This window comes from Siphateles boraxobius, unplaced genomic scaffold, assembly GCF_051911475.1.
Source record: "Siphateles boraxobius isolate OS27281-9 unplaced genomic scaffold, OSU_SipBor_1 22, whole genome shotgun sequence".
Lineage (NCBI taxonomy): Eukaryota > Metazoa > Chordata > Actinopteri > Cypriniformes > Leuciscidae > Siphateles > Siphateles boraxobius.
In genome coordinates this window covers 40250404-40276709 of record NW_027508833.1, presented here as the reverse complement: position 1 = coordinate 40276709, position 26306 = coordinate 40250404, and the positions used below count along the sequence as shown (strand labels likewise).

The 26306-nt window shown below is 40.1% G+C and overlaps 1 protein-coding gene across 1 annotated transcript; it reads right to left on the bottom strand.

The window, feature by feature from the left end:
• Window positions 1-133: 133 nt before the first annotated feature.
• On the bottom strand, window positions 134-24316 carry LOC143747371 (gamma-aminobutyric acid receptor subunit rho-1). Its single transcript, XM_077240139.1, has 10 exons — window positions 24095-24316; window positions 15500-15550; window positions 14878-14984; window positions 13799-13866; window positions 12461-12684; window positions 10610-10692; window positions 10324-10464; window positions 4795-4947; window positions 3551-3747; window positions 134-2071 (listed from the first exon to the last, which is right to left on the bottom strand). The coding sequence occupies exons 1-10, from the start codon at window positions 24208-24210 to the stop codon at window positions 1775-1777; spliced, it is 1437 nt and encodes a 478-aa protein (XP_077096254.1). The 5' UTR covers window positions 24211-24316; the 3' UTR covers window positions 134-1774.
• Window positions 24317-26306: the final 1990 nt, after the last annotated feature.

The following is a 26306-nucleotide window of genomic DNA, read 5'->3' as shown; positions in this document are numbered from 1 at the left end:
TTTCACAAAATTTAAAGAACTTTTTCCACTCTCATAATTTTGTGAAATGGATTCTTCTCTAAAAGTTCTTCATGGAAACATCGATGCCAATAAGGAACCTTACTGTACTTCAGTGTGCATTTCAGAAAATAAATGCATGTGTAATGGAAATAGCATTTATTAAAACAACTTGAAACAAGAAGCTTAATAAAACACTGTGTATTTATGTCTAGTGTGATAAGTCGTCACAGGTTTAAATACAGTTGGTATAAAATTCTACAACAATCATAAAAAGTGTAAATCATGAGCTAAAACACAAAATATGATCCTAAGAGTCATGACACGAACAATAACTACAAGCTGGTATCAGTCAGAGTCCAGTGAGACGCGTCTGAAGCCCAGCGTTCACCTCACATCCGTTAGCAGAGATTATAGACCATCCATAATAAGAACAACGGTCATTTATGTTTCAGAAGGATTAAAAACAATGGTTTAAATTCATCCATATGTTCAGAAGAGTAATGCACAATGCAGAATCAAACAATATTGATGGTTTGTATTTCTTCTGTTGAATACAAATAAGCATAAAAATAAACTATGCTTTTTTCATTTCTAATATGCAACACAGCACAGTTAATAGTAAACATGAAAAATTACATTATAAAAAGCATTAGTAAATATAGATATTGTAATGTTGTGTTATAAAGGTTTTATCTTCAACATGTCAATATTAAATATCGAAATCATGCAGAAAGGTTCATGTGAACGCCAGCAGAGTGAGGAAACTTGATTTATGATTGAATTATGAAATCATCTTTGTTACAGAATCTCCTGTCTTGTGTGAAGAGCTGCTGTACATTTACACAGATCCTCTTCACATCTTCTTAATAAAACTGCTTTGAACATTCAGTTCATTCCGAACATTCAACATTCATGTTTTCATAACTTAATGGGAATTTTAGCTAAATGTTCTTAGAACAGATGTTTGTTAACTGGGTAGTGATATTTGTAGCTTGATAATGGCTCCGAAATACTTCAAGCGAAATCAAAGAATGAACTGGTGTGATGTAATTTTGAACAAAACCAGGTCAAAACGAACTCGTTTAGAGTTCGTTTCAGGAGTTAAAAACACAGCTTGTCAAAGTGAACTATCTGGAAAGGTTCGTTCCGGCTGGTAAACACCTCTGAACTCCCATTGGTCGGTGGTGATGATGTAATATGTGGGTGTGGCTCTGAGGCTCCGCCTTCTCTGAGGTGTAAATCTTCATTTCTTCTGTTCAGACGCCAGTAAAAACATGAACACACTGAGAGACGCTTTATAGCAGAAACTGAAGCTGAAAGAGACACTGACACTGTTTTTCATGTTCGATACTGTAAAGCCACTGCTTTAAAGCAATCTACTGTATAAAGTGCTGTATGAATAAACGTGACTGTAGATCTGAATCTCAGGGCAAACATCCTCATCACTATTATCAGATGCTTTCTGAACTGCTTTTTACTCTGTTATTGAGAGGAAAGTGCAGCACATATTTACATATTCATCTAATCGCCGATATATCATATCGTATATCAGGGCCTTTAAAGGGCTGCTTTTCCCAGATCAGTTCTCTGATTCCTAGACATTTTCTACTTTTTATTTGTGACAAATAAATTATTCAAACAAATATATCCTCAAAATTTGCTGTCATTAAATAACAAAAACAAACTCCACAAACAGAAAAAAGCGTTCGAGAGACTGGATCATGAAGGCGGAGAGACGCAGCGCTCTCTGAGCCGCTGGACTGGACTGATCTGGTTAGGAGTAGATGGACCAGTAGATGATGTTGAAGAGGGTGTACGCGGCGGGAAAGATCACTCGTGAGTACTTGTCTATGGCATGAGTGTCTATCCAGATGTTGACGTAGCCCCGTGAGCTTCTGACCCGACTCGTACTCTGACCGTCGGCGAGGGTAAGCTGGGCCAGGATCCTCTCCTGCCTCCCGCCGTTCTCCGGCATCCCGTAAGTCCCCGTTGTGTTGGGATCCCCGTCGCTGTAAAATGTGGTCATCATCATGTCCTCGTTTGGGTTTGCTATTCCACATGTGCAAGGCAACTGCAACGTCGAGCCATAAACACAGGAGAGACAGACATGTTAGGGGCCGGTTCATATAGAACGTAAGAGACGAAGGTCAGTGAAACGGGGGAAAAACACAAGGTCTAGAGGTGCGTATTTTTGTGTCGTACGCGAGACAATGAAAAAGACACGAGTGCAATGGTTAAAGACGTCTGTCTGTTGCATTTACATTGAAAAAACAATGGAAAAGTAGCGCCGTGGGATGGACAGTGGTGGATGTAGTACACAAATCAAGGATGTGAGGAAAGGTACAGATACCCTAATAAAATATGATTAATACATTTTTTGATTTATGTTTTTTTTTTTACTTAATTATTAAGTATTAATAAAGCGCTGATCAATGAACCATGTTTATTATTTATCCTAGTCAGTACTAGTCAGTTTAAGTTTTACTTGTTATACATTATACTTATTATTATACTTTTACAGCAGATTTAGTTCACAAATAACTGACTCACATGACCTAAATAGGATATATTAATACTCAAATTTGGCATTAGCAACTTTCGTGCCATTCAAGCTCTGACAAAATCAGCGCTATTGATCATTTTGTCTGTATCATTGAATCGCTGAGTTGACTCAAGATTCGCTGCGATCGGATCAGTCTGATTCATGAATGAATCCTTCAGTGCGATTTGTCAACTAATTTAACTTATTCCTTGGAAAGAATCAGCTCATTCACGAATCCTACATCGCTATCGTGTCTCGGCTTGGGTATCAGTTGGCAATTTCTTAATTTCGAAATAACAAGGAACAATATGTTTTTAATGAAATGGAATAAAAATAATGACATTATGCTTTAGAATGTAGTGAAGTAAATGTTTCCTAACAGACAATACTCTGATATAGCACAGATACTTGAACATGTATTTAAGTACTGTAACTGAGGAAAACTAATTCCTTACACTGCAAAAAATGCTTTTCTAACTTAGTATTTTTGTCTTGTTTCCTTTTCTTAAATCAAGACCCATTTACTAAAGTAGTAAAATGAAATAAGATATTAGGCCTAAGTCTTGTTTTCTGGGGAAATAAATCAAAATTAAGTGAGTTTTTGCTCAAAACAAGCTAAATTATCTGCCAATGAGGTAAAAAAATAATCTTGTTTCTGTTTGAATTAACATTATTTTTCTTACCCCATTGGCTCACTTAATTTTGATTAATTCCCCCGGCAAACAGGACATAATATCTCATGTCACTTTACTCATCTAGCAAATGCATCTTGATTTAAAATTTTTTTTAAAAATATATTTGGACTGGAAACAAGACAAAAATACTAAGTTAGAAAAGCATTTTTTGAATTTTACTGTCCTCCACTGGTGTGCAACCCCTTACACTGGCTCTAAATGGGGAATTTTCTTCATGATTTCTCTGCTTCACTCTTTTCCTCTTCCATCTTGGTCTACCAGCATTACATAGTCATTATTTTGGCAAAGCACCACAAAGAAAGTGGCGTCTTACTTGATTCCTGAGTTTCCTCTCTCTGCGCTCCTGTACGGTGGTCAGGTAGTTGACGGCAGCGTACTCGATGACAGAGAGGAAGACGAAGACGAAGCTGACCCACAGGTAAATGTCCACAGCTTTGATGTAGGAGACTCTGGGCATGGAGGCATTGACTCCGGTGATGATGGTGGACATCGTAAGAACTGTCGTGATGCCTGTGTGAAAGCATTCGTTGGATTTATTTTCTTTTATTTATTTTTATTTATTTTTGGATTCGTTGGAATATTTTCTTCCTCAGTTTTTAGTCTTGTTAGTACAGTAGGTAGAAAACACTTAGTAAAGTAAATATCTAATATTCTAAACATGTACCTCCATTGAAAGTCTATTCACCTAAAAACCCAGACGCTTCAAAACGGTCATACAGATATCCTCAAAATGAATTCAAATGAATGGAGCAGTTTAACTCAAGTCTTCTGAACAGACATGATCGCTTTAAATGGTCAACAGATTTAATTTATAGCTTATATTCACATATAAACTGTATCCATATTCAGAAGCTGCATCTTCGAAGGCCTAATCACAGCGGCGCGACGAAGCCTGTCCCAATTCAAAGGCTCTTTCGAATGTGCCCAACCAATTTAAAAACGCTCGCTTCGATGTTCGCAGACTTCGCTATAAACATTTGTTGTGTCCCAAATGACCACTACACAATATGAATTTTATAACATTATTTTGTTAATGTTACAAAATAACATTAAGTACAAAATAACAACCCCCCCCAATCAACCCCCCCTCAATCGAGTGCATGAAGTCTCCAAACGTGCTGCGTAACACAAGGAAAAAGCTTTAAGTCTTGTTTACTGAAAAATGTATAAAATATTTGTGAGTTTAGGGTTAAACAGGAAAAAAATCTGCCAATGGGGTCATAAAAATCAACTTAATTCAAAGGGAAAAGAAGGTTATTTTGCGGACACCACTGGCAGATATTTGTTCTTATTTTAAGCATTAACTCAATTTGAATGAAAGCAAGGCTTAATATCCGGTCATTTTGCTTGATGTAAGAATGTTTAGATATTTGTACTGGTAAATAAGACAAAAATACAAAGTAAGAAATACATTTTTGCAGTGTTGCAGGTTGCAGCCTGATTTTTAAGATGATCTCCATACAACTGAATAATCTCTTACTTACACTACAATAATTACTGAGGGATTAAGGAATGTCTATATAGTTCACCACAAGAGTTTGAGGAGTTTTATCCTACCGAGAGGAACTCTTGCAGGCACAGCTCTGCGGTCGATCCAGAACGACACCCAGGACAGCATGACCATCAGCGTCGCGGGGAAGTACGTTTGCAGCAGGAAGAAGAAGATGTGTCTCCGGAGAGTGAAGTGTATGTAGAGCCGATTATACCAGCCTGGAAAAGATAAATCTGGATTAAAGTGCTGTGATGATACGGCAGTGTTAAGTTGTAGGTGCATTTTTACAATATTATTAATGTACTGTTACTCAAAGAAAACGGCCAGATCGTTTCATTCCTCTTCACACAGCGCTACTCTCCACAAGACTCGCGACTGTAGAAGTTGTTTAGCTGGACATTTAGACATGGTGTTCCACCAACATAACGGGGGGATGTTAAAACACATGGAAACAGGGCTTAGATGTAAAGTGTTGCAGGTATGGCTCGACATACAATTGTTTCGTAGACTTCATTTAATTTGCTAGTGTCTGTTTATAACTCGAAAACACCACATTAGAACTACAGCTTGGACTGTTTCTGAGATGTTGCTGGACATATTTCAATAAACTTCAGGTTAAAGTGACCCTATTATGTTATGTTAAAGGTTCCTAATTGTCTGGTCAATCTGGTTTCCGACCGCACCACAGCACAGAGACCGCGCTCATAAAGATAATAAACAATATTCGCTTAAATACTGATACAGGCAAATTATCAGTGCTGGTACTACTCGACCTCAGTGCTGCATTTGACACTGTCGATCACAAAATACTTCTCGACAGGCTGGAAAACTAGGTCGTGCTTTCTGGGATGGTCCTAAAATGGTTCAGGTCATACTTGGTAGGGAGAGGTTATTATGTGATTATTGGAGATCATAAGTCTGAGTAGACATCCATGACATGCGGAGTCCCTCAAGGCTCAATTCTTGCGCCACTCCTATTCAACCTGTACATGCTCCCAATGAGCCAAATAATGAGAAATAACCAAATCGCTTACCACAGCTATGCAGACGACACACAGCTCTACTTATCCCTATCGCCTAACGATTACAGCCCCATTGACTCCCTTTGCCAATGCATTGATGAAGTAAACAATTGGATGTACCAAAACTTTCTTCAGTTAAACAAAGACAAAACTGAAGTCATTGCGTTTGGACACAAAGATGAAGTTCTCAAGGTGAACGCATACCTTCAGTCTAGGGGTCAAACAACTAAAAATCAAGTCAGGAATCTGGTGTGTCTCTAGAGTCAGACCTTAGTTTCAGTAGTCATGTCAAAGCAATAACTAAATCAGCATACTATCACCTGAAAATATTGCAAGAATTAGATGCTTTGTTTCCAGTCAAGACTTAGAGAAACTTGTGCATGCTTTCATCACCAGTAGGGTGGATTATTGTAATGAACTCCTCACTGGCCTTTCCAAAAACACCATAAGACAGTTGCAGCTCATACAGAACGCTGAGCAGAACCAGAAAATATGAACACATCACACCAGTCCTCAGGTCTTTACACTGGCTGCCAGTTACATTTAGGATTAATTTTAAAGTATTATTACTGGTATATAAATCATTCAATGACCTAGGACCTCAATACATTGCAGATATGCTCACTGAATATAAACCCAACAGATCACTCAGATTATTAGGATCACATCAGCTAGAAATACCAAGTGTTCACTCTAAGCATGGCGAGTCTGCTTTTAGCTACTATGCCAGCCGCAGCTGGAACCAGCTTCCAGAAGAGATAAGATGTGCTCCTACAGTCATATTCAAATCCAGACTCAAAACACTTTTTAGCTGTGCATTTACTGGATGAGCACTGTGCCACTGTTCGTCCGACTGTTTGTACTGTATTTTATTTTATTCTTTATTCTAAACTGTTTTAATCATTCTGATTTCTTTTGATTATTTTAATTTACTCTATGTACAGCACTTTGAATTACCATTGTGACTGTTTGAACTGTATTTTATTTTTTTATTCTAAACTGTTTTAATTATTCTGATTTCTTTTGATTATTTTAATTTATTCTATGTAAAGCACTTTGAATTACCATTGTGTATGAAATGTGCTAGACAAATAAACTTGCCTTGCCTAATTTTGTTTTGAAGTCTCCTACAACAGGTTTACATGCATCCAAGTCTAAAATCACTTTAATTTTCTCATAATATACATTGTAGCATCAGATCTTTTCTCACGGTGTCTGCAACGGTTCGATCACGGATTCAGTCTCTATAAACCCCGCCTCTCCGAGAGCCTGCTCTGTTCTGATTGGTCACATGGCCGAGTCTGCTGTGATTGGTCAGAAACCAAACACTCATTATCATATCTGAATCTCAGCTCTTTATACACAGTGATACGATCAGTAATGATGAGGGTTTTACTGTATTAATCTCAAAGTGGATACTACATGAGAGGTAATATTTAAAAAAGCATAACAGGGTCACTTTAATGTGGAGTAACTTACATTTTAAAGACAATGGGCCTGTTTACAACTGGTCACTTCATCTGTTTTTACTGATCAGACAGCTATCTAATTTATCAAAACGATTCCATTTACACCTCGTCACATAAATGTGTTGTTGCAAAACGGATATAAATCCGATCTTCAGTTCCCGTGCTATATGCAGATTTAATGGAGTTCACGTCACCGAAAGCAACAGATATGATCTACATGTATTGATCATCAGCTAATTTCAAAATCAAAGACAGCAATAAGAGAGAGCGGCAACAGCACTGCTAAGATCATTTTGTTTCTTTACTTTTAATGATGATGATTGTGTGTTAAGCGTCTGCAACTTACTTTCACTTTGATTTGCGATATGGGCCATGATGTTCCTGCCGGTCCGAGCGAACGCTGGCGTGTTTGGCTGCTGCTGCTCTCCGGTTTGATTTCTTTTAAAATTTAGCCTATTTTGAGGATGTTTTATGCCCTTTGATAGAGGAGATCTCACCTGATTATTGTTGGGTATTCTTTCATTGCTTGCAATGGTTGAATGAGTCGGAGGATCTGAATGCATGAATCTATTGAGACTCATTATGTGAACTTGAACGTGGAGGAGTGAATCCAGACTGAAATGTGGTGTTATATCATTTGCACACTGGTGTGCTGGAGTTCTACTGTCTGTTCTTCAAAGTGGAGTCTGTTTTTCGATCCCGGTGTGGACAATTCTCCAAATATGGTGCTTAAATACTCTTGTGGACTTACTGAGACTAAACTCATTCTGACGTCTCTCGGGCGGAATATAAAACCGCTGAGCCGCATTGGGAATTACACGCCGCCGCAGGTTCATCCATCGTGGATATCGCCGTGGTGTCAACAACCAGATGCATTTACACTTGTGCAGTTTCGTCTGGAAAGCGTCTCAGACTTCCTCCTGAAGTGGTTTAAGTGATCAGATTTAAATCCGTCTCAAATGCGTTTTGGAGGGCATTTACACCTGATCTATTCACGATCGGATAGCAACCAGATCACAGAAAACGCATGAAGTGGCCAGGTGTAAACAGCCCTAATACCATCGATGTTTGTTTGCACCGCCAATGAAAATAATTCCAAATGAATGATTCAGCGAGTCACTGTTAAAAGCTCAGGTGCAGCTGCAGACCAGACGTCTCTGACACCGCCGTCTCAGACCAGCACTCTCAGACCAGACGTCTCAGACCAGCACTCTCAGACCCGACGTCTCTGACACCGCCGTCTCAGACCAGTACTCTCAAACCAGACATCTCTGACACCGCCATCTCAGACCAGCACTGACACCGCTGTCTCAGACCAGCACTCTCAGACCAGACGTCTCAGACCAGCACTCTCCGACCAGCACTCTCCGACCAGCACTCTCAGACCCGACGTCTCTGACACCGCCGTCTCAGACCAGACGTCTCTGACACCGCCGTCTCAGACCAGCACTGACACCGCCGTCTCAGACCAGCACTCTCAGACCAGACGTCTCAGACCAGCACTCTCAGACCAGCAATCTCAGACCAGACATCTCTGACACCACCGTCTCAGACCAGCACTGACACCGCCGTCTCAGACCAGCACTCTCAGACCAGACGTCTCAGACCAGCACTCTCAGACCAGCAATCTCAGACCCGACGTCTCTGACACCGCCGTCTCAGACCAGCACTCTCAGACCAGATGTCTCTGACACCGCCGTCTCAGACCAGCCATCGCAGACCAGCACTCTCAGACCAGACGTCTCTGACACAACCGTCGCAGACCAGCACTCTCAGACCAGCCGTCTCAGACCAGACGTCTCAGACCAGACGTCTCAGACCAGACGTCTCAGACCAGACGTCTCTGACACAGCCGTCTCTGACACAGCCGTCTCAGACCAGACGTCTCTGACACAGCCGTCTCAGACCAGCACTCTCATCCCAGACGTCGCAGACCAGACGTCTCAGACCAGCACTCTCATCCCAGACGTCTCAGACCAGACGTCTCAGACCAGGTTAGGACAGAGCTGATGAACACGAGCCTGCACTCTGAGACTGCTGGTTGAAAATAACACACTGCTATTGAACCGTTACTGTACGCTGCTCGAGGACCAGAACTAACTGTAGTGTAACCGCAGATGCAATATTGAAGAACTCTGATAACAATCGAGAAAAGCACAGCGATAAGTGTGCCAACAAAAGCACAGTTCTGAAATCATGCATATTTAACAACATATTATATATTCAGCTAACAAAAAATGTTATAAAAACATTTTATGAAAACGTTATTTCTGAATGTTCTTTGAACATTCAAAACATCTATTTTTTTAAACAAAAAAAATAATTTCTTGGTTATACGAAAGTTTTATTGATTTGCAAGTATTATGGGAACATTTTTCTCTGAACTATTTGAAAGAAAGTAGTAAGTAGTAATGTTTAAAAATAGACTAACTTTCAACAAAAAATTTTCAGAAAATCATTCCATGGACGATGTATAAATCATGTTTTTGTGCTAATGTTTTAAAAACATTATTAAAGACCAGATATCTTTGAACTAACGTTCTATTAACGTCACTAAAAGTTTGTTCATAACTTTGAGAGAACCTTACCACAACATTCTGAAAACGCTCCCCGTTAGCTGGGAATCTGTGAAGCTCATCGTAACAAAAACCAGAAAGAAAATACTAGAATTAGGAAAGAAATGATACTGAATGATTCTGTGGATGAGAAGGACACACAACTGAAGAGCGTTATCTCATATTTTATCTGAAGAAGATTCATCAGAAAAGTTAAACTCTTTGCAAAGACAGTGAGATTAAATGGCAGAAGGTGAATGTTGGTTGGATTTTTTATTCTCACCAATAGCGAACAGTTTCAGAGATAGCTTGAAGTCATGCTGATGCAGATCATCAGGCTGTTGTTGAATGTACGAGCAAGACTAAACAGAAGTCACTTTGTTTCTCTAGTAAATGTACTTTGAGAATGTTTATATATTTGCACTAGGAAAAAAGTAAGATCGTTTGTTGCAGTGTTCAAAGAATTTGGTGCTGCTACACTGCCAAGCCAAGCTTAAGATTTCAGCATAAAACATATCAGATATGAATTGAGAGCATGAACGCTGTACCTGTGCTGCTGTAGAACGCTAGTTTAGTTGTGGTGTGGAACTTCTGGATGAGAAACTGAGACAGAGAAATCCTGTCGTCGGTGTTCAACGACTCGTTGCCCTTCTTCCAGTAAAGCATGAGATCGTCGTCAGTGTACGCATCTGAGAAAGCAACACATGTAATCCACATCATCACATAAATGACCAGCACCACATGCATCTTAATTCTTCAGTTCAACGACACCACATTCACATGGACGTAAGTGAAGATGGCATGCAGAAATGTGTGATGTGTTTGTGTACGTACAGCTCTCAATCTCTAGTGAGCACGTCTGTGTGTCCAATGGAAACCGACTCAGGTCCATGTTACACATGGCAGTGACTGTCACTCTGCAACAACACACGAGACATCGAGAGTTAGTTCAGACAGGCATCGGAAGTGGACTGGAAACGGACCAGTTCATCTTCTGTTATTTACACGTTGTTTGATGTTTAAATATGTTATGGAAGAGCTTTGCTACTGTTATTTTTATTCAGCTTAATCTCTTGAGTTTCTAGTCTCTTCTCGATGGACGGAACCAGACCGCTAAAAAGAACATAACTGTCAATATGGAGATCCATTTTAATGAAAAGGTCCTTATTTAAATCTTAGTCAGTTGTGTAGTTCAAATTTTTAACATGATTGGTTTTATGTATTTTACCATTTTCTTCTTAAAGGAAACAGGAGATGTATAGGCCCCAAAATACTTCAAGAACAAACTGGCGTGTCGTCATTTCAAACACTAACAGTGGAGTTTGTTTCTGGAGTTAGAAACAGCTTGTCAAAGTGAACTTTCTGGAAACGTTTGCTCCGGCTGGTAAACACCTTCAAACTCCCATTGGTCGGTGGTGATGATGTAATATGTGGGTGTGGCTCTGAGGCTCCACCTTCTCTGTGGTGTTAATCTTCTCCGTTTCATTTCTTCTGTCCAGACGGTAGTAAAAACATGAACACACTGAGAGACGTTTTATAGCAGAACCCGAAGCTGTAATTATTATCTAAAGCGACACTGACACTGTTTTTCATGTTTAATACTGTAAAGCAATCTATTGTATAAAATGCTGTATTAATAAATGTGACGTGACTGCAGATCTGAATCTCAGAGCTGCTTCAAACATATTCACATCACTATGATCATATGCTTTCTGAACTGCTGTTTTCTCTGTTTATTCTGTTTTTAATCGGAAAGTGCAGCACATATTTACATATTCATCTTAAGGGGTATATCCATGCAAAGGTATTTTGAACTCGTTTCACTTCTTAGCAAAGAAGGGGGGGGGGGGTGGGGGGGGGGGGTGGGACTTCATCATGAGTACATTGGGCCTTGATAATTGCATTTTAAGAGTTAGCAATATATATAGCAAAATATAATCTATTTTGTGTAGTTTATGGTCTTTGCATATTGAATAGTTTGAGCTGTATTGCCATTTGTCATATGATTGTCATTTTCCAACCGCCTATTTTGAATTTTTGGATATCACTTAATAAATGCTGGATGGAAACTTCAAGATGTGCATAACTTCTAAAAATGTGCATAAAAAAACCTATGCGCTTAATTGAGGCGGATTATTTTTTATTCAACAAGAAGACACTCACATAGACTACAATGGAAACACATTTACAGAATAAATCCCTCAAAACCTCATGTGACTTTTCCTTAGCGTCAGCTTTGATTGGATAACTGGAGTAACCAGTGGACCAGTGGCATCGCAGCATCTCAGATGTGTGTTTGGTGTTTCTGAAACGCCGGAGTCGAAGTGTGTGATCAGAATGATTTGGTTTAATTCCCTCCAGAAGCGTCTCACACACACAAGTGTGTTCCCGAACACCAGCATCCGAACACCAGAGAACACGACAGCGTTTACTGTGTTTCGTCTAACGCTCTGAGACACACTAATTTATGATTGCATAAACGGGAAAAACAGCCGATTGCAGAACTTAGTTTATCACTGATATGTCGAGCCAATATCCCAGGAAGTAAAGATTTCAGTCTCTTGAACACATGCGATGGAAACACTGACTTACTCTCAAATGTTTTATGCCATATCCTAATTTGAAGTTAAATTCAGAAATGAGATGATTAGAGGCTCATTAACATCTGGTTTCTGACAGGTTCACCTCAGACTGTAGAGGACATTGCCGTCCGGTTGCACGCGTAACATCACGTTGTCCGTCGTTGTGTCGTGGATGAAAGATCTTTTGGAGTGAACGAAGAACATGTCGGGCACCCAGATCTTCTTCACAAGCCGGCTGTCGAACGTCATGCTTTGATTGTTGGTGCTCGGGAAGGACAAGCGCTCGTCTTTCCAGTAATGCCTCAAATACAGCGTCATCGTAAAATCCTGATGGGAAACATCAGATGTTAAACATACTGAGATATTAACACAGAATCGAAAACATTTAAAGCAGTTAAATTGAGGCGAGGGACGATCTTACATACGACGCAAAGCAATATGAATACTGACATTAGTGTTACATTTAATGATTAATAACCACCAAGCAACACAATACTGTACTGAAATATTCATCAACACTTTCCACATGACTCATCCAGACGCAAGTATCCCTTTGATTTAAGTATAGTACAGTAACATTATAGTACAGTAACATTATAGTACAGTAACAGTATAGTATAGTAACTATAGTACAGTAACTGTATAGTAAAGTAACTGTATAGTACAGTAACTGCATAGTAAAGTACAGTAACAGTAACTGTATAGTACAGTAACAGTAAGTACAGTAACAACATAGTATAGTGCAGTAACGGTACAGTATAGTACAGTAACAGTACATACAGTAACATTATAGTACAGTAACTATAGTACAGTAACAGTATAGTATAGTAACTACAGTACAGTAACTGCATAGTAAAGTACAGTAACAGTATAGTACAGTACAGTGACAGTGAAGTACAGTAACTGTATAGTACAGTAACAGTAAGTACAGTAACAACATAGTATAGTGCAGTAACGGTACAGTATAGTACAGTAACAGTATATACAGTAACATTATAGTACAGTAACAGTACAGTAACATTCCCAAGTTCTGGTGGACAGTAACATACAGTAGTGTCCAAAAGTGATGCCTGGCCGAGGAAAATACACATCTTCACCTTATTTAAATATTAATATTTATATAACACAAATTGTGCAACATAATTTTGGACCAGGCTGTCATACAAAGAAATCATGAAGAAATCATGAACAAATGGAACAACAAGAGAGGACTGGTGAAATATAAATTACTGGTTATGCCGTAGTCAGTGTATGCTTTTTTCAGTAGCTGTAGTTTGCCTTTTTTTGCCAAATAATTTTGTCACATCACTTTAGGCCAATACTGTATAATAACCCTTAATAACCCAGATCTGTACTTTAACTCAAGAGCTAGAATTGTGTCATAATAATAATAATAATAATAATAATAACAACAACACTTATGATGTGCTCAAACACTCACCATGTCAACCTCAGAGATGGTGTCGAGGCTCTCCACCTGAACATCCACACCTACAGGAATCGGAGGTCCTGTCGGAGAGAAACCCGTTTCACTTCTCACTTCTGACAGTTTCGTATTTATTGATTAAAACGAAAGGATGTCATTATCATAAAATATTTCATCCTAGAAAATATGTCCAGGGTGCCTACGGTAATGCGGTTTCTGTGAGCAGACAGGATTTAGCGCCGCTGTGTTTGTGGCCTATTTTAGCTCAGAAACACAAGCGCTCAAATGCAAGTGGGTCACAAGCGATCCCAGTGAAGCTGACAGACACTGCCTTCCTCTTCACTAGTGCCAGAATATTATAGCCTACACATGACACGCCAATGCCAGCGAGTTCATGTAAAGTGTTGTAATGTTACGAGTTATTAAACGGATGCTCTTCTCTACAGTAGAAAGTAAAAAGGTATTTTAACATGTTTCTCAAACGGCATCAATGCTGTGGGTTTGATTCCCAGGGGATGAAAAATGGATAAAAATTAACAAAAGTCTTTGCCAATTGCATAAATGTTTGTCCAGTGTTTTACACTAAAAAAATTATGTTGTTTTCCTGCAAAAATATATAAACATTCTTAAATCAAGACACATTTACTGGAGAAACAAAATGAGTGAAGATATTAAGTTTTGTTTACGGAAAGATTAATCAAAATGAAGTGAGTTTGTGCTTAAAACAAGAACAAATATCTGCCAGTGGGGTCAGAAAAATAATCTTAATTCAAAGTGAAAACAATGTTTTACATTTTCAGTCAATTTTCAAAAAAGACTTAAAAAAAAAAAAGAATCAAATCAAATGTATCTTGACTTAAGAATGTTTAGATATTTGTACTGGAAAACAAGACAGAAACACAGAGGAAGAACGTTATTTCAAAGTAGATAAGATTAGACTGCATAACATGGACTAAATCATTAAAAACATCTATAAATACAAAACATTAAGTGTTAACCACAAATGTGCATCTGCAACACAAATTCAAGCATGAGTGACTCTCAGTGTTTGTGCACAGATATCTCAGATCTGGATATTATAAGCTCATGCTCACCTCCAAACGCTGGTCTCATTGTAAAATCATGGTCATCTATCCTCAACAGCTGCTCTGATTTGGTTATTGGAGACTTTGTCATGTCTGGACTTCTTCTGAAGATCGGGCTAAAATGATGATAAGAGTAAAACTATTAGACAAAGCTGTGAGCTGAAGCTCTGTGTGGACGAGGAGCTCAAATCAACATCCCAGCTGACAGGGAACGCTCACAGGACTTCGGCTAATGTTCTGGCAATGTTCTCTCAAAGTTATGAACAAACCTTCTTCCAGTAACATTAGTTATCGAGTATATAATGTTCTTAAAACGTTAGCACAAAAACATTATTTGTATATCTTTCATGGAACGTTTTCCTGTTTTAAAACACAGAGCTTTCAGAGAACATCCAAAAATAACTTTTTCATAACTGTAATCGAAGCGTTGCTGCCACATCCAACAGAAAAGTAGTGCCAATGATAGATTATGAAGTTAAAAGACAAAAATGTATTTCTCATCCCAATGTACACCATAAAGCCGTTTAAAAATATATAGCATTATGCAAAGAAGTCTTTAAATACTATACTATTACAATACTAACAAAAGAGACAAAAAAAAGACAAAAATCCATATTGAATGATATTGCACCTGCCAGACTTGTGGCTTCCTCCATCCACTCGTGTTGTTTCTCTCCGTAATCTGTGAGGGAACAGAATTAAATGAAATTCTCTGCCATATGAACAGGATCTGCAGTGATTCAGCAGTGTGGATGTAAACAACATGAGCAAATGTGTTAAATGGAGAGCACTGCACTCACATTGGTCTCATTTTCACGAGTTCTGCACTTACATATAATTAAATAGAGGTAAGTCTGCTGTATGTATACACTTCTTATCTTGTTATTTGAGTTGATTAACTAAATGCTCTCCTCTCATGTTGATTAGGTTGATTATCTGAACGTGCTCCTCCTGAACTTTGTTAATAAAACATTTAAAAATATTTGGAGGACAGTAACAAAGTATTTTTACTTCGTTACAGCACTTAAGTGGCTTTTTCAAGTATCTGTACGAGTATTTTTATTTTGGGAAGCTTTTACATTCCAAAGCATAATATCATACTTTTTACTCCACTACATTTCATAAAAACATGTCTAAAAAAAAAAAAAAAACACGCTGGCGCTGTCCAAAGATGACGCTAACAAAATGCCCACTGACGAGTGCCTGTCCTGGTGTGAGACTGTGTATGCACAAGCTCAGGACTCGAGAGCCTACAGATGAAGGCAGATCCAGACTATAAAATCTTACAAGTGTGTGCGGGAAAGACCAGCCCGCAACATCACAGACTTCTTGGAGGGAGAACCCAGATAATAAAGCTTTCTGAGTGGCCACACTCCTGGAAGAATGGGCTCTTACTCACAGAGGCAAGTGCTTGTCTTGCTCCTCATAGGCAACAGAAACCACTTAATCAGTCTATTTACTAATGGTCTGCTCAGAAGACTCAGACTTCCACCATTGGAAGGTTCTCTGTACATAAATCTCCAGAGCTCTCACAGGGCAAAGTAAGTTCAGCCGCTCTTGCTCCACCGACACAAAAGCAGGAGGATGGAAGGCCTGCAGAATTGAAGAACTGTATTCAATGGTACATTAGGCATGTATCCCATGCAGTCTAGGGTTTAAGAACAACTTTCACCCAACCCGGAGCAATCTCTAAGAAGGAGGAGGCAACTGACAAGGCATGCAAATCTCCTACCCTCTTAAGAGCAGTAATAGCCAACCAGAACGCCATCTTCAAAGAGAGAAATGTCTCAAGGACCTTTATCACTGTAAAGCTGCTTTAAAACAAAGGACTTTGCTTTGACTGAAGGGTAGCAGGGACAACCCCTCTAAAACCACGGCCAAATCCTAGGCCAGGACTCTCTCATGAACCCCAGGCCTCATTCTCAGATAACTATAAAATAAAAGTTTTCTTACCTGCAGATCAAAACATGAATTGTCTACATAATCTTCCTTATTGAGGAGTGCTGGCTTACTTGACAATAATTCATAATGATGTCAGACTGAGCTGTAACCCATTTAAGCTCTATCTGTGTGTCTAGTGCATTACACAGACGTATATGGAGCAGTGTGATACAGTATATAAAATTAAAAAATAAATAAACATTCATCAATCAGTACTTTTTACTTTTAATACTTAAGTAGGGCTACATTTTTTTTAAATCAAGAACCTTCTTTTATTTAAGTACTTAATGCTTTTACTGGAGTTTTATTTTATTATATTGCTGTACTCTGTCCACCACTGTATACTGTATAACAAATGAGCATAGGGATGTTTGTGTTGCATTTCATTATTGTATGTTTGTGATTGCCGCCAATCAATTCTAGCTTGTGTTGTAAATCACATGCATCCGAGCTATTTTTGAAGCATCTTTGTTTTCAGCTCAAATCAAGCGCATCATCCTCGTCGTCACGTGCAAACGACAGCTGAAGAACAGAGCAGCAGAAGCAGGCCGCGATGTCTGACGTGATGTCACTGTTTGAGAGAGAGAGATAGAGAGAGAGAGAGAGAGCTCACCAGCTGCTGGTTAATAATCCTCTCTGCAGAAATCCTCTCTGTTCCCCAGAACAAACCAGCAGCATCTCCTCCACTAGCACGACACAGCACAGATCATCTGCCGTTAGCTGCAGGGAGATCACGCACCTCCTAACTGTACGTTCACACCGCCGCCGACTTGAGCAGCAAAGAAGCTCTGGCCGCCCTGTCAAGGACGCTTGTCAAAAAGTATGGGGAAGCGTGTTGACGCTTTGGTCGCTCTGACGTAGCAGGGAGAAGAGAAGTGTCACATCTTGAAATATCACATGAGATTGGTGTTTTTGCATTCCACTTCACTGCTTTTCTATTTAACTATGTAAACACGCACTAGACTGTGTGCTCGAGCTTCGTGTCCTTTGTCGCGTCTCGCGCATGTCACAGCGTTTTAAAAAACACGTCATTCAAGTTAAAATAAGTTCAACTTTAAGAACAAAATGTAAACTATCCCAGCTATTTTATCCCATGCCTCGTTCTTTTGTAACTGGTCCCTATAAGCAAACAACGTCATATCATAAATGATGGGAAACCCAGCGATTATTAGCTTCTCCTTCATTTTCTCAGAACTAATGTTTTGGTAGGAATGAAAGTTTACATTGTGTGTTTCTCCGGAATCAGCCAGCGCGAAGGACGTATATTCTGATTGGTTGCTGGCGTTTTGCCGCTGCTTGACGCTGAACCGCGTCATGGCTCATTACCATAAAGTTAAGCTACTTTCAACTTTCTGATTGACGCTCAAAACGCCCAAAACGCGATGCCAATGGATTTGACGCACCTTGCAGCTGAGAGAAGCCAGCTTCCATTGAAAATGAACGACTTATGGTAGCTTTGGAATGTCAATGTCAATGTCACATTTATTTATATAGCACATTTCCAAGGCCAAGGCCTACCAAAGTACTTCACAATAAAAACACAAAGATATTATTCACAGACTGATACAATAAAAACACAATAAAATAACAAATGCTAAAAATAAAAGTACACATAGAATATAACATTCATCAAGGCAGCTCCCCTGTGCCAAAAGCTACTTCAAACAAATGAGTCTTCAGCAATGATTTAAAAGTGGACAAGCTACTAGCAGTCCGCACAGCTACAGGCAGTGAGTTCCAGAGAGTGGGACCTGCCACTGAAAAAGCTCGATCACCACTGGATCTCCGTTTCGATCTAGGAACCTCCAGGACCATCAGACTGGCTGAACGAAGGTCTCTGGAGGGCCTATGCAACGTGACAAGGTCTGTAAGGTACTCTGGGGCTAACCCATTGATACATTTAAAAACAAATAGAATAACCTTAAAATCAATCCGATACTTTACTGGAAGCCAGTGAAGGGATGAGAGCACAGGAGTAATGTGCTCCCGCTTCTTCCTGCCACTTAAAAGACGAGCTGCTGCATTCTGTACAAGCTGCAGACGATAAAGCTCAGACTTCCCAATGCCTGTATACAAGGAGTTACAGTAATCCAGGCGTGAGGTAATAAAAGCATGAATGACTTTTTCTAGGTCAGCCTGTCTCAGATACGGTTTGACTTTAGCTATCAGTCTAAGCTGAAAAAAGCTAGCCTTAACCACAGCACTGACCTGCTTATCCAGTTTAAAAGCACTATCAACAATCACTCCAAGATTCCTGGCATGGGATCTTAAGTGAGGTGCTAGTTGGCCAAGGGCACTGGTAAGAACCTGAACCAACTCTGGACGACCAAACAAGACAACCTCCGTTTTATTCTCATTAAGTTTTAAAAAGTTTAGGTCCATCCATTTCTTAATATCGCTCATGCAGTTTATCACGGCCTGCAAAGATTCTTTAGCTGGAACCTTTAGCGGAAGATACACCTGCACATCATCAGCGAAGCAGTGGAAGGAGATGCCATGCTTCCTGAAAATTAATCCCAATGGTAGCATATACAGGGTAAATAGGAGTGGACCCAGAACTGACCCCTGCGGTACCCCACAGGTCAGAGGGGCCACTGAGGATGAAAACTGTCCCATTTGTACTGAGATTGATCTGTCTGTTAAGTACGACTCAAACCACTTTAGGACAGTGCCTTTTAAGCCAACACAGTGCTCTAAGCGCCACAGAAGAATTTTATGATCAACTGTGTCGAAGGCTGCAGTCAAATCAAGCAGAATTAAAATGGCACAGTTGCCAGTATCAAGGTGTAAGAACAGATCATTAAAAACTTTTAATAGAGCAGTCTCCGTACTGTGACGAGACCTAAAACCAGACTGAAACTGTTCGTAAACATCAGCTGTTTTTAAAAATTCTTGGACCTGCATTAACACAACTCTTTCCAAAACCTTTGAAATAAAAGGAAACTTAGAAATGGGTCTAAAATTAGACAAAACCATAGGGTCTAAGTTCTTCTTCTTCAGGAGAGGCTGAACTATGGCATGTTTAAAAGAAGATGGAACACAGCCAGAACTAAGACACAAATTAATAAATTTCAAAATAAAAGACTCCACTGAACAGAAGACCTCCTTAAACAGACATGATGGAATACTATCCGTTTGACAGTTAGCAGGGCGTAAATGTGCAACTATCTCATTCAGTTCAGTAGGGGTGACCGGTTCAAAGCTGTCAAAGACAGCTGTGCTTGCTATAGGACCTGAGGGGACCTTGGAAGCTCAAGTCGGCGGCAGTGTGAACGTACAGTAAGGGTTTAACACTTGAAACGTGATCAAATATCTGCCAGTGGAGTCAGGAGCTATATCACCCTGTAGCCCAAGACTGGTTTCCCACTGAAGCCCAAGACTGGTTTCTCGTTGAAACACAAGACTGGTTTCCCACTGAAGCCCAAGAATGGTTTCCCACTGAAGCCCAAGACTGGTTTCCCACTGAAGCCCAAGACTGGTTTCCCACTGAAGCCCAAGACTGGTTTACCAATGAAGCCCAAGACTGGTTGCTGACTGAAGCCCAAGACTGGTTTCCCACTGAGGCCCAAGACTGGTTTCCCACAGAAGCCCAAGACTGGTTGCACACTGAAGCCCAAGACTGGTTTCCCACTGAAGCCCAAGACTGGTTGCCGACTGAAGCCCAAGACTGGTTTCCCACTGAGGCCCAAGACTGGTTTCCCACAGAAGCCCAAGACTGGTTGCACACTGAAGCCCAAGACTGGTTTCCCACTGAAGCCCAAGACTGGTTGCCGACCGAAGCCCAAGACTGGTTTCCCACTGTAGCCCAAGACTGGTTTCCCACTGTAGCCCAAGACTGGTTTCCCACTGTAGCCCAAGACTGGTTCCCGACTGAAGCCCAAGACTGGTTTCCCACTGTAGCCCAAGACTGGTTCCTGACTGAAGACCAAGACTGGTTTCCCACTGAAGCCCAAGACTGGTTTCCCACTGTAGCCCAAGACTGGTTCCCGACTGAAGCCCAAGACTGGTTTCCCACTGAAGCCCAAGACTGGTTCCCGACTAAAGCCCAAGACTGGTTTCCGACTGAAGCCCAAGACTGGTTCCCGACTGAAGCCCAAGACTGGTTGCCGACTGAAGCCCAAGACTGGTTTCCCACTGACGCCCAAGACTGATTTCCCACTGAAGCCCAAGACTGGTTTCCCACTGTAGCCCAAGACTGGTTTCCCACTGTAGCCCAAGACTGGTTCCCGACTGAAGCCCAAGACTGGTTTCCCAATGTAGCCCAAGACTGGTTCCCGACTGAAGCCCAAGACTGGTTTCCCACTGAAGCCCAAGACTGGTTGCCCACTGAAGCCCAAGACTGGTTGTCCACTGAAGCCCAAGACTGATTTCCCACTGAAGCCCAAGACTGGTTTCCCACTGTAGCCCAAGACTGGTTCCCGACTGAAGCCCAAGACTGGTTTCCCACTGAAGCCCAAGACTGGTTGCCGACTGAAGCTCAAGACTGGTTTCCCACTGAAGCCCAAGACTGATTTCCCACTGAAGCCCAAGACTGGTTTCCCACTGTAGCCCAAGACTGGTTCCCGACTGAAGCCCAAGACTGGTTTCCCACTGAAGCCCAAGACTGGTTGCCGACTGAAGCCCAAGACTGGTTTCCCACTGAAGCCCAAGACTGGTTTCCCACTGTAGCCCAAGACTGTTTTCCCACTGTAGCCCAAGACTGGTTTCCCACTGTAGCCCAAGACTGGTTCCCGACTGAAGCCCAAGACTGGTTTCCCACTGAAGCCCAAGACTGATTTCCCACTGAAGCCCAAGACTGGTTTCCCACTGTAGCCCAAGACTGGTTTCCCACTGAAGCCCAAGACTGGTTGCCGACTGAAGCCCAAGACTGGTTTCCCACTGAAGCCCAAGACTGATTTCCCACTGAAGCCCAAGACTGGTTTCCCACTGTAGCCCAAGACTGGTTCCCGACTGAAGCCCAAGACTGGTTTCCCACTGAAGCCCAAGACTGGTTGCCGACTGAAGCCCAAGACTGGTTTCCCACTGAAGCCCAAGACTGGTTTCCCACTGTAGCCCAAGACTGTTTTCCCACTGAAGCTAAGCAAGGCTGAGTCTGGTCAGTCCCTGGATGGGAGACTCCTGGGGAAACTCTTGGTGAGGCCAGTAGAGGGCACTGTTCACCCTGTGTTCTGTGTGGGTCCTAACGCCCCAGTAAAGTGACGCGGACACTACACTGTAATAAACACCGTCCATCAGATGAGACGTTAAACTGCGGTCCTGACTCTCTGTGGTCATTAGAAATCCCAGGATGTCCTTCGGAAGAGTAAGGGTGTAACCCCGGTGTCCTGGACAAACTTGCCCAGTGTCCCTTATCCATCATCATGGCCTCCTAATCATCCCCATATACAATGATCATCACTATCTCTCTCTCTCTCTCTGTGTCTGTGTGTCTGTGTGTCTGTGTGTGTATGCTGACGTCTCATCATCCAGTGGAGCTGCACATCGGTGGAGGTTGAGGAGATTCTCCTCTTCCATATGTGAAGAGCTTCGAGTAACCAGAAAAGCCCTGTATAAATGTAACAAATTGTTACACTTGCTGAGCCTGCTGTCTCCACTCACACTAGATCCCCATCCCCTGAATATTGAACAGCTGGGTTCTTGGACTTCATTTCCCGGAAATCTCTGTACAGGCTCATAATGGGCTCCAGCTGTTTGTCATTACCTTTGGACTATTTATACACTGTCTGTTCTCTCATTTGTTGTGAAGTATCGTCTTGCTGTTGCTACAATGCGGAGCCCTGCTTGCCTGGTTTTGACCTGTTTGCCTACCTTGGACTATTGTTGTGCTTTGGACCACATTTACGGATTATCCTGTCACCGACTACTGCCTGTGAACTACGATCTGTTATTTGTCTCTGCCCTTCGGATTGGGTGTCTTGGATTCCCTGCTGATGATCTCTGCCAGTGTGTGTATTGCATTGTCTTTGCTTATTTCAAAAAACGCTACTCATGGACAAGAACCTACTGACTCTGACCCTGCATTCTCACACAAATTATTATTTTTAGAAACACAATCTTGTCAATTAAGTTGATTTTTTTTTCTGACCCCAGTGGCAGATATTTGTTCTTGATTTAAGCACAAACTCACTTCATTTTGATGCATTTTTTAGTCAACAGTAATATCTGTCATTTTGCTTCTCCAGTAAATGTATCTTGATTAAATAATGTTTAGATATTTGAAAATACTTTTTTGCTATGGATAAAGAACATGCAGCGTTTAGAAGAAATGGTTCTGTCAGTCGATTCATACATGCACAGAACCTTACCTTTTCCCATCATGGGATCATTTTATGGATTTAGTTTAAAAAAAAACTAAATTTTAATTAAAAAAAACTAAATTAATTTAAAAAAACTAAATTTTAATTAAAAAAATACATTACTGTAAGCAGCTAGTAAACATACATTATCACTAGAAAAAAAATGAAATCTGTTAAACATTACTGATATTTATCCTTATATAGAAACATATTGGCATAAAGGGTTCTTTAAAACTGAGTCAAGAACCCTAGAGGTCTACACTGAAAAAAGGTTCATTAGAATATTAAAATGTCCCTCACATTAAGAAAAAATGCTTATTTTAAGAACTGATCACTGAAAGGATGTTTGTGGAGCTGAAATGCTTCTAGGGCATCGCAGTGGAAAGCCCATGGAGCCTGTGTGTAAAGCGAGACCCGTTTGACCGAGATGAGGATGATTTAAAGGAAGCTGCTCGAGGCTTTTCCATCAAGAGTTAAAACGTTTACAGCCACTGAACTAGATGAGGATCACTGATAAGAAACTCCCAGGAAATCTCCATATGCTGTCTGATTACTACATCTTAAGGCATGATGCCGTTATCCAGAGGGTGAAAAGCAAGCTTCAGACACCGATATGAAATCTCGCCTTGCACTGGCAGAATATTTCACATACGCAAAGATAAAAGTAGCCTATAAACATCAGCACTTCATGAGAAAGATCTGCATTTGAAACAACAATAAAACATAATTTGCAATGTTATGCCTTATGATGCAAGAAAGTATAAAGCGTTTTGGAAAGCAATAGAAAGATCTGCATTGAAAACTACAATAAAACATAATTTTCGATGTTATGCCTTATGATGCAAGAACGTAGGCTATAAAGCGTTTTGGAAAGCAATAGAAAGATATGCATTGAAAACTACAATAAAACATAATTTTCTATGTTATGCCTCATGATGGGAGAAAGCATCCGCAGCCGTCAGGGATCAGGGCTGGCACAGGGCGATTACCTGCTCTGCTTGATGCTGTCTTGTTTGTGTGGTCTCCTGTGTGCGGATCTCCCGGCGGCTCCCAGCAGACACACACACATGAACACGAGCACCGTCTCCAGCTGCATGCTGCACATCTCCAGCGCTCACATTCCCCTCAGCGCTTCGCCTGCGGACATCGCCTCGCAACATCACACACACATTAATCTCTGCGCTGGGAAAAGCAATTTTGACTAAACCCATAAATCCTTGAGCGTCAGATGGCACAGATTCGCTCTCTCGCCATGAGAACCAATTCCCCTAATGACACGGTGCTCTGCTTTACTGTGTGACGGGGTCAGTGTGAGCAGGCTGAGAGAGATAGATAGATAGATAGATAGATAGATAGATAGATAGATAGATAGATAGATAGATAGATAGATAGATAGATAGATAGATAGATAGATAGATAGATAGATAGATAGATAGATAGAAAGACAGATGGATAGACAGATAGACAGACAGACAGATAGATGTGACAGACAGATCCATAGATAGATAGATGCGACAGACAGACAGACAGATAGATAGATAGATAGATAGATAGATAGATATAGATGCGACAGACAGATAGATAGATAGATATAGATGCGACAGATAGATAGATAGATAGATAGATAGATAGATAGATAGATAGATAGATAGATATAGATGCGACAGACAGACAGATAGATAGATAGATATAGATGTGACAGATAGATAGATAGATAGATAGATAGATAGATAGATAGATAGATAGATAGACAGATAGATAGATAGATAGACAGACAGATAGACAGATAGACAGACAGATAGATAGATGCGACAGATAGATAGACAGATAGACAAACAGATAGACAGATTAATAGATAGATATATAGATAGATAGATAGATAGATAGACAGACAGATAGATAGATAGATAGATAGATAGATAGATAGATAGATAGATAGACAGACAGACAGATAGATTGATAGATATAGATGCGACAGACAGATAGATAGATAGATAGATAGATAGATAGATAGATAGATAGATGCGACAGACAGACAGACAGATAGATAGATATAGATGCGACAGATAGATAGATAGATAGATAGATAGATAGATAGATAGATAGATAGATAGATAGATAGATAGATAGATAGATAGATAGATAGATAGATAGATAGATATAGATGCGAAAGACAGACAGATAGATAGATATAGATGCGACAGATAGATAGATAGATAGATAGATAGATAGATAGATAGATAGATAGATAGATAGATAGATAGATAGATAGATAGATAGATAGATAGATAGACAGATAGATAGATGCGACAGATAGATAGACAGATAGATAGATATAGATGTGACAGATAGATAGATAGATAGATAGATAGATAGATAGATAGATAGATAGATAGATAGATAGATAGATAGATAGATAGATAGATAGATAGATAGATAGATAGATAGATGCGACAGATAGATAGATAGATAGATAGATAGATAGATAGATAGATAGATAGATAGATAGATAGATAGACAGACAGACAGACAGATAGATAGATAGATAGACAGAAAGATAGATATAGATGCGACAGATAGATAGATAGACAGATAGACAAACAGATAGACAGATTAATAGATAGATAGATAGATAGATAGATAGATAGATAGATAGATAGATAGATAGATAGATAGATAGATAGATAGATAGATAGATAGATAGATAGATAGATAGATAGATAGATAGATAGATAGATAGATAGACAGACAGACAGATAGATTGATGGATAGATAGACAGACAGATAGATATAGATGCGACAGATAGATAGATAGACAGATAGACAAACAGATAGACAGATTAATAGATAGATAGATAGATAGATAGATAGATAGATAGATAGATAGATAGATAGATAGATAGATAGATAGATAGATAGATAGATAGATAGATAGATAGATAGATAGATAGATAGATAGATAGATAGATTGATGGACAGATAGATAGATAGATATAGATGCGACAGATAGATAGATAGATAGATAGATAGATAGATAGATAGATAGATGGATAGATAGATAGACAGACAGACAGATGCTGTGTACATCTGCATCCAGTCGACAATCCCTGTTTCCCTGAACATTCCCACAACAGACATGCTAATAATAAGTTCTGTTATAGAACCGTAAGGGTTCCATCAGGAGCTCCATATTTACAACCT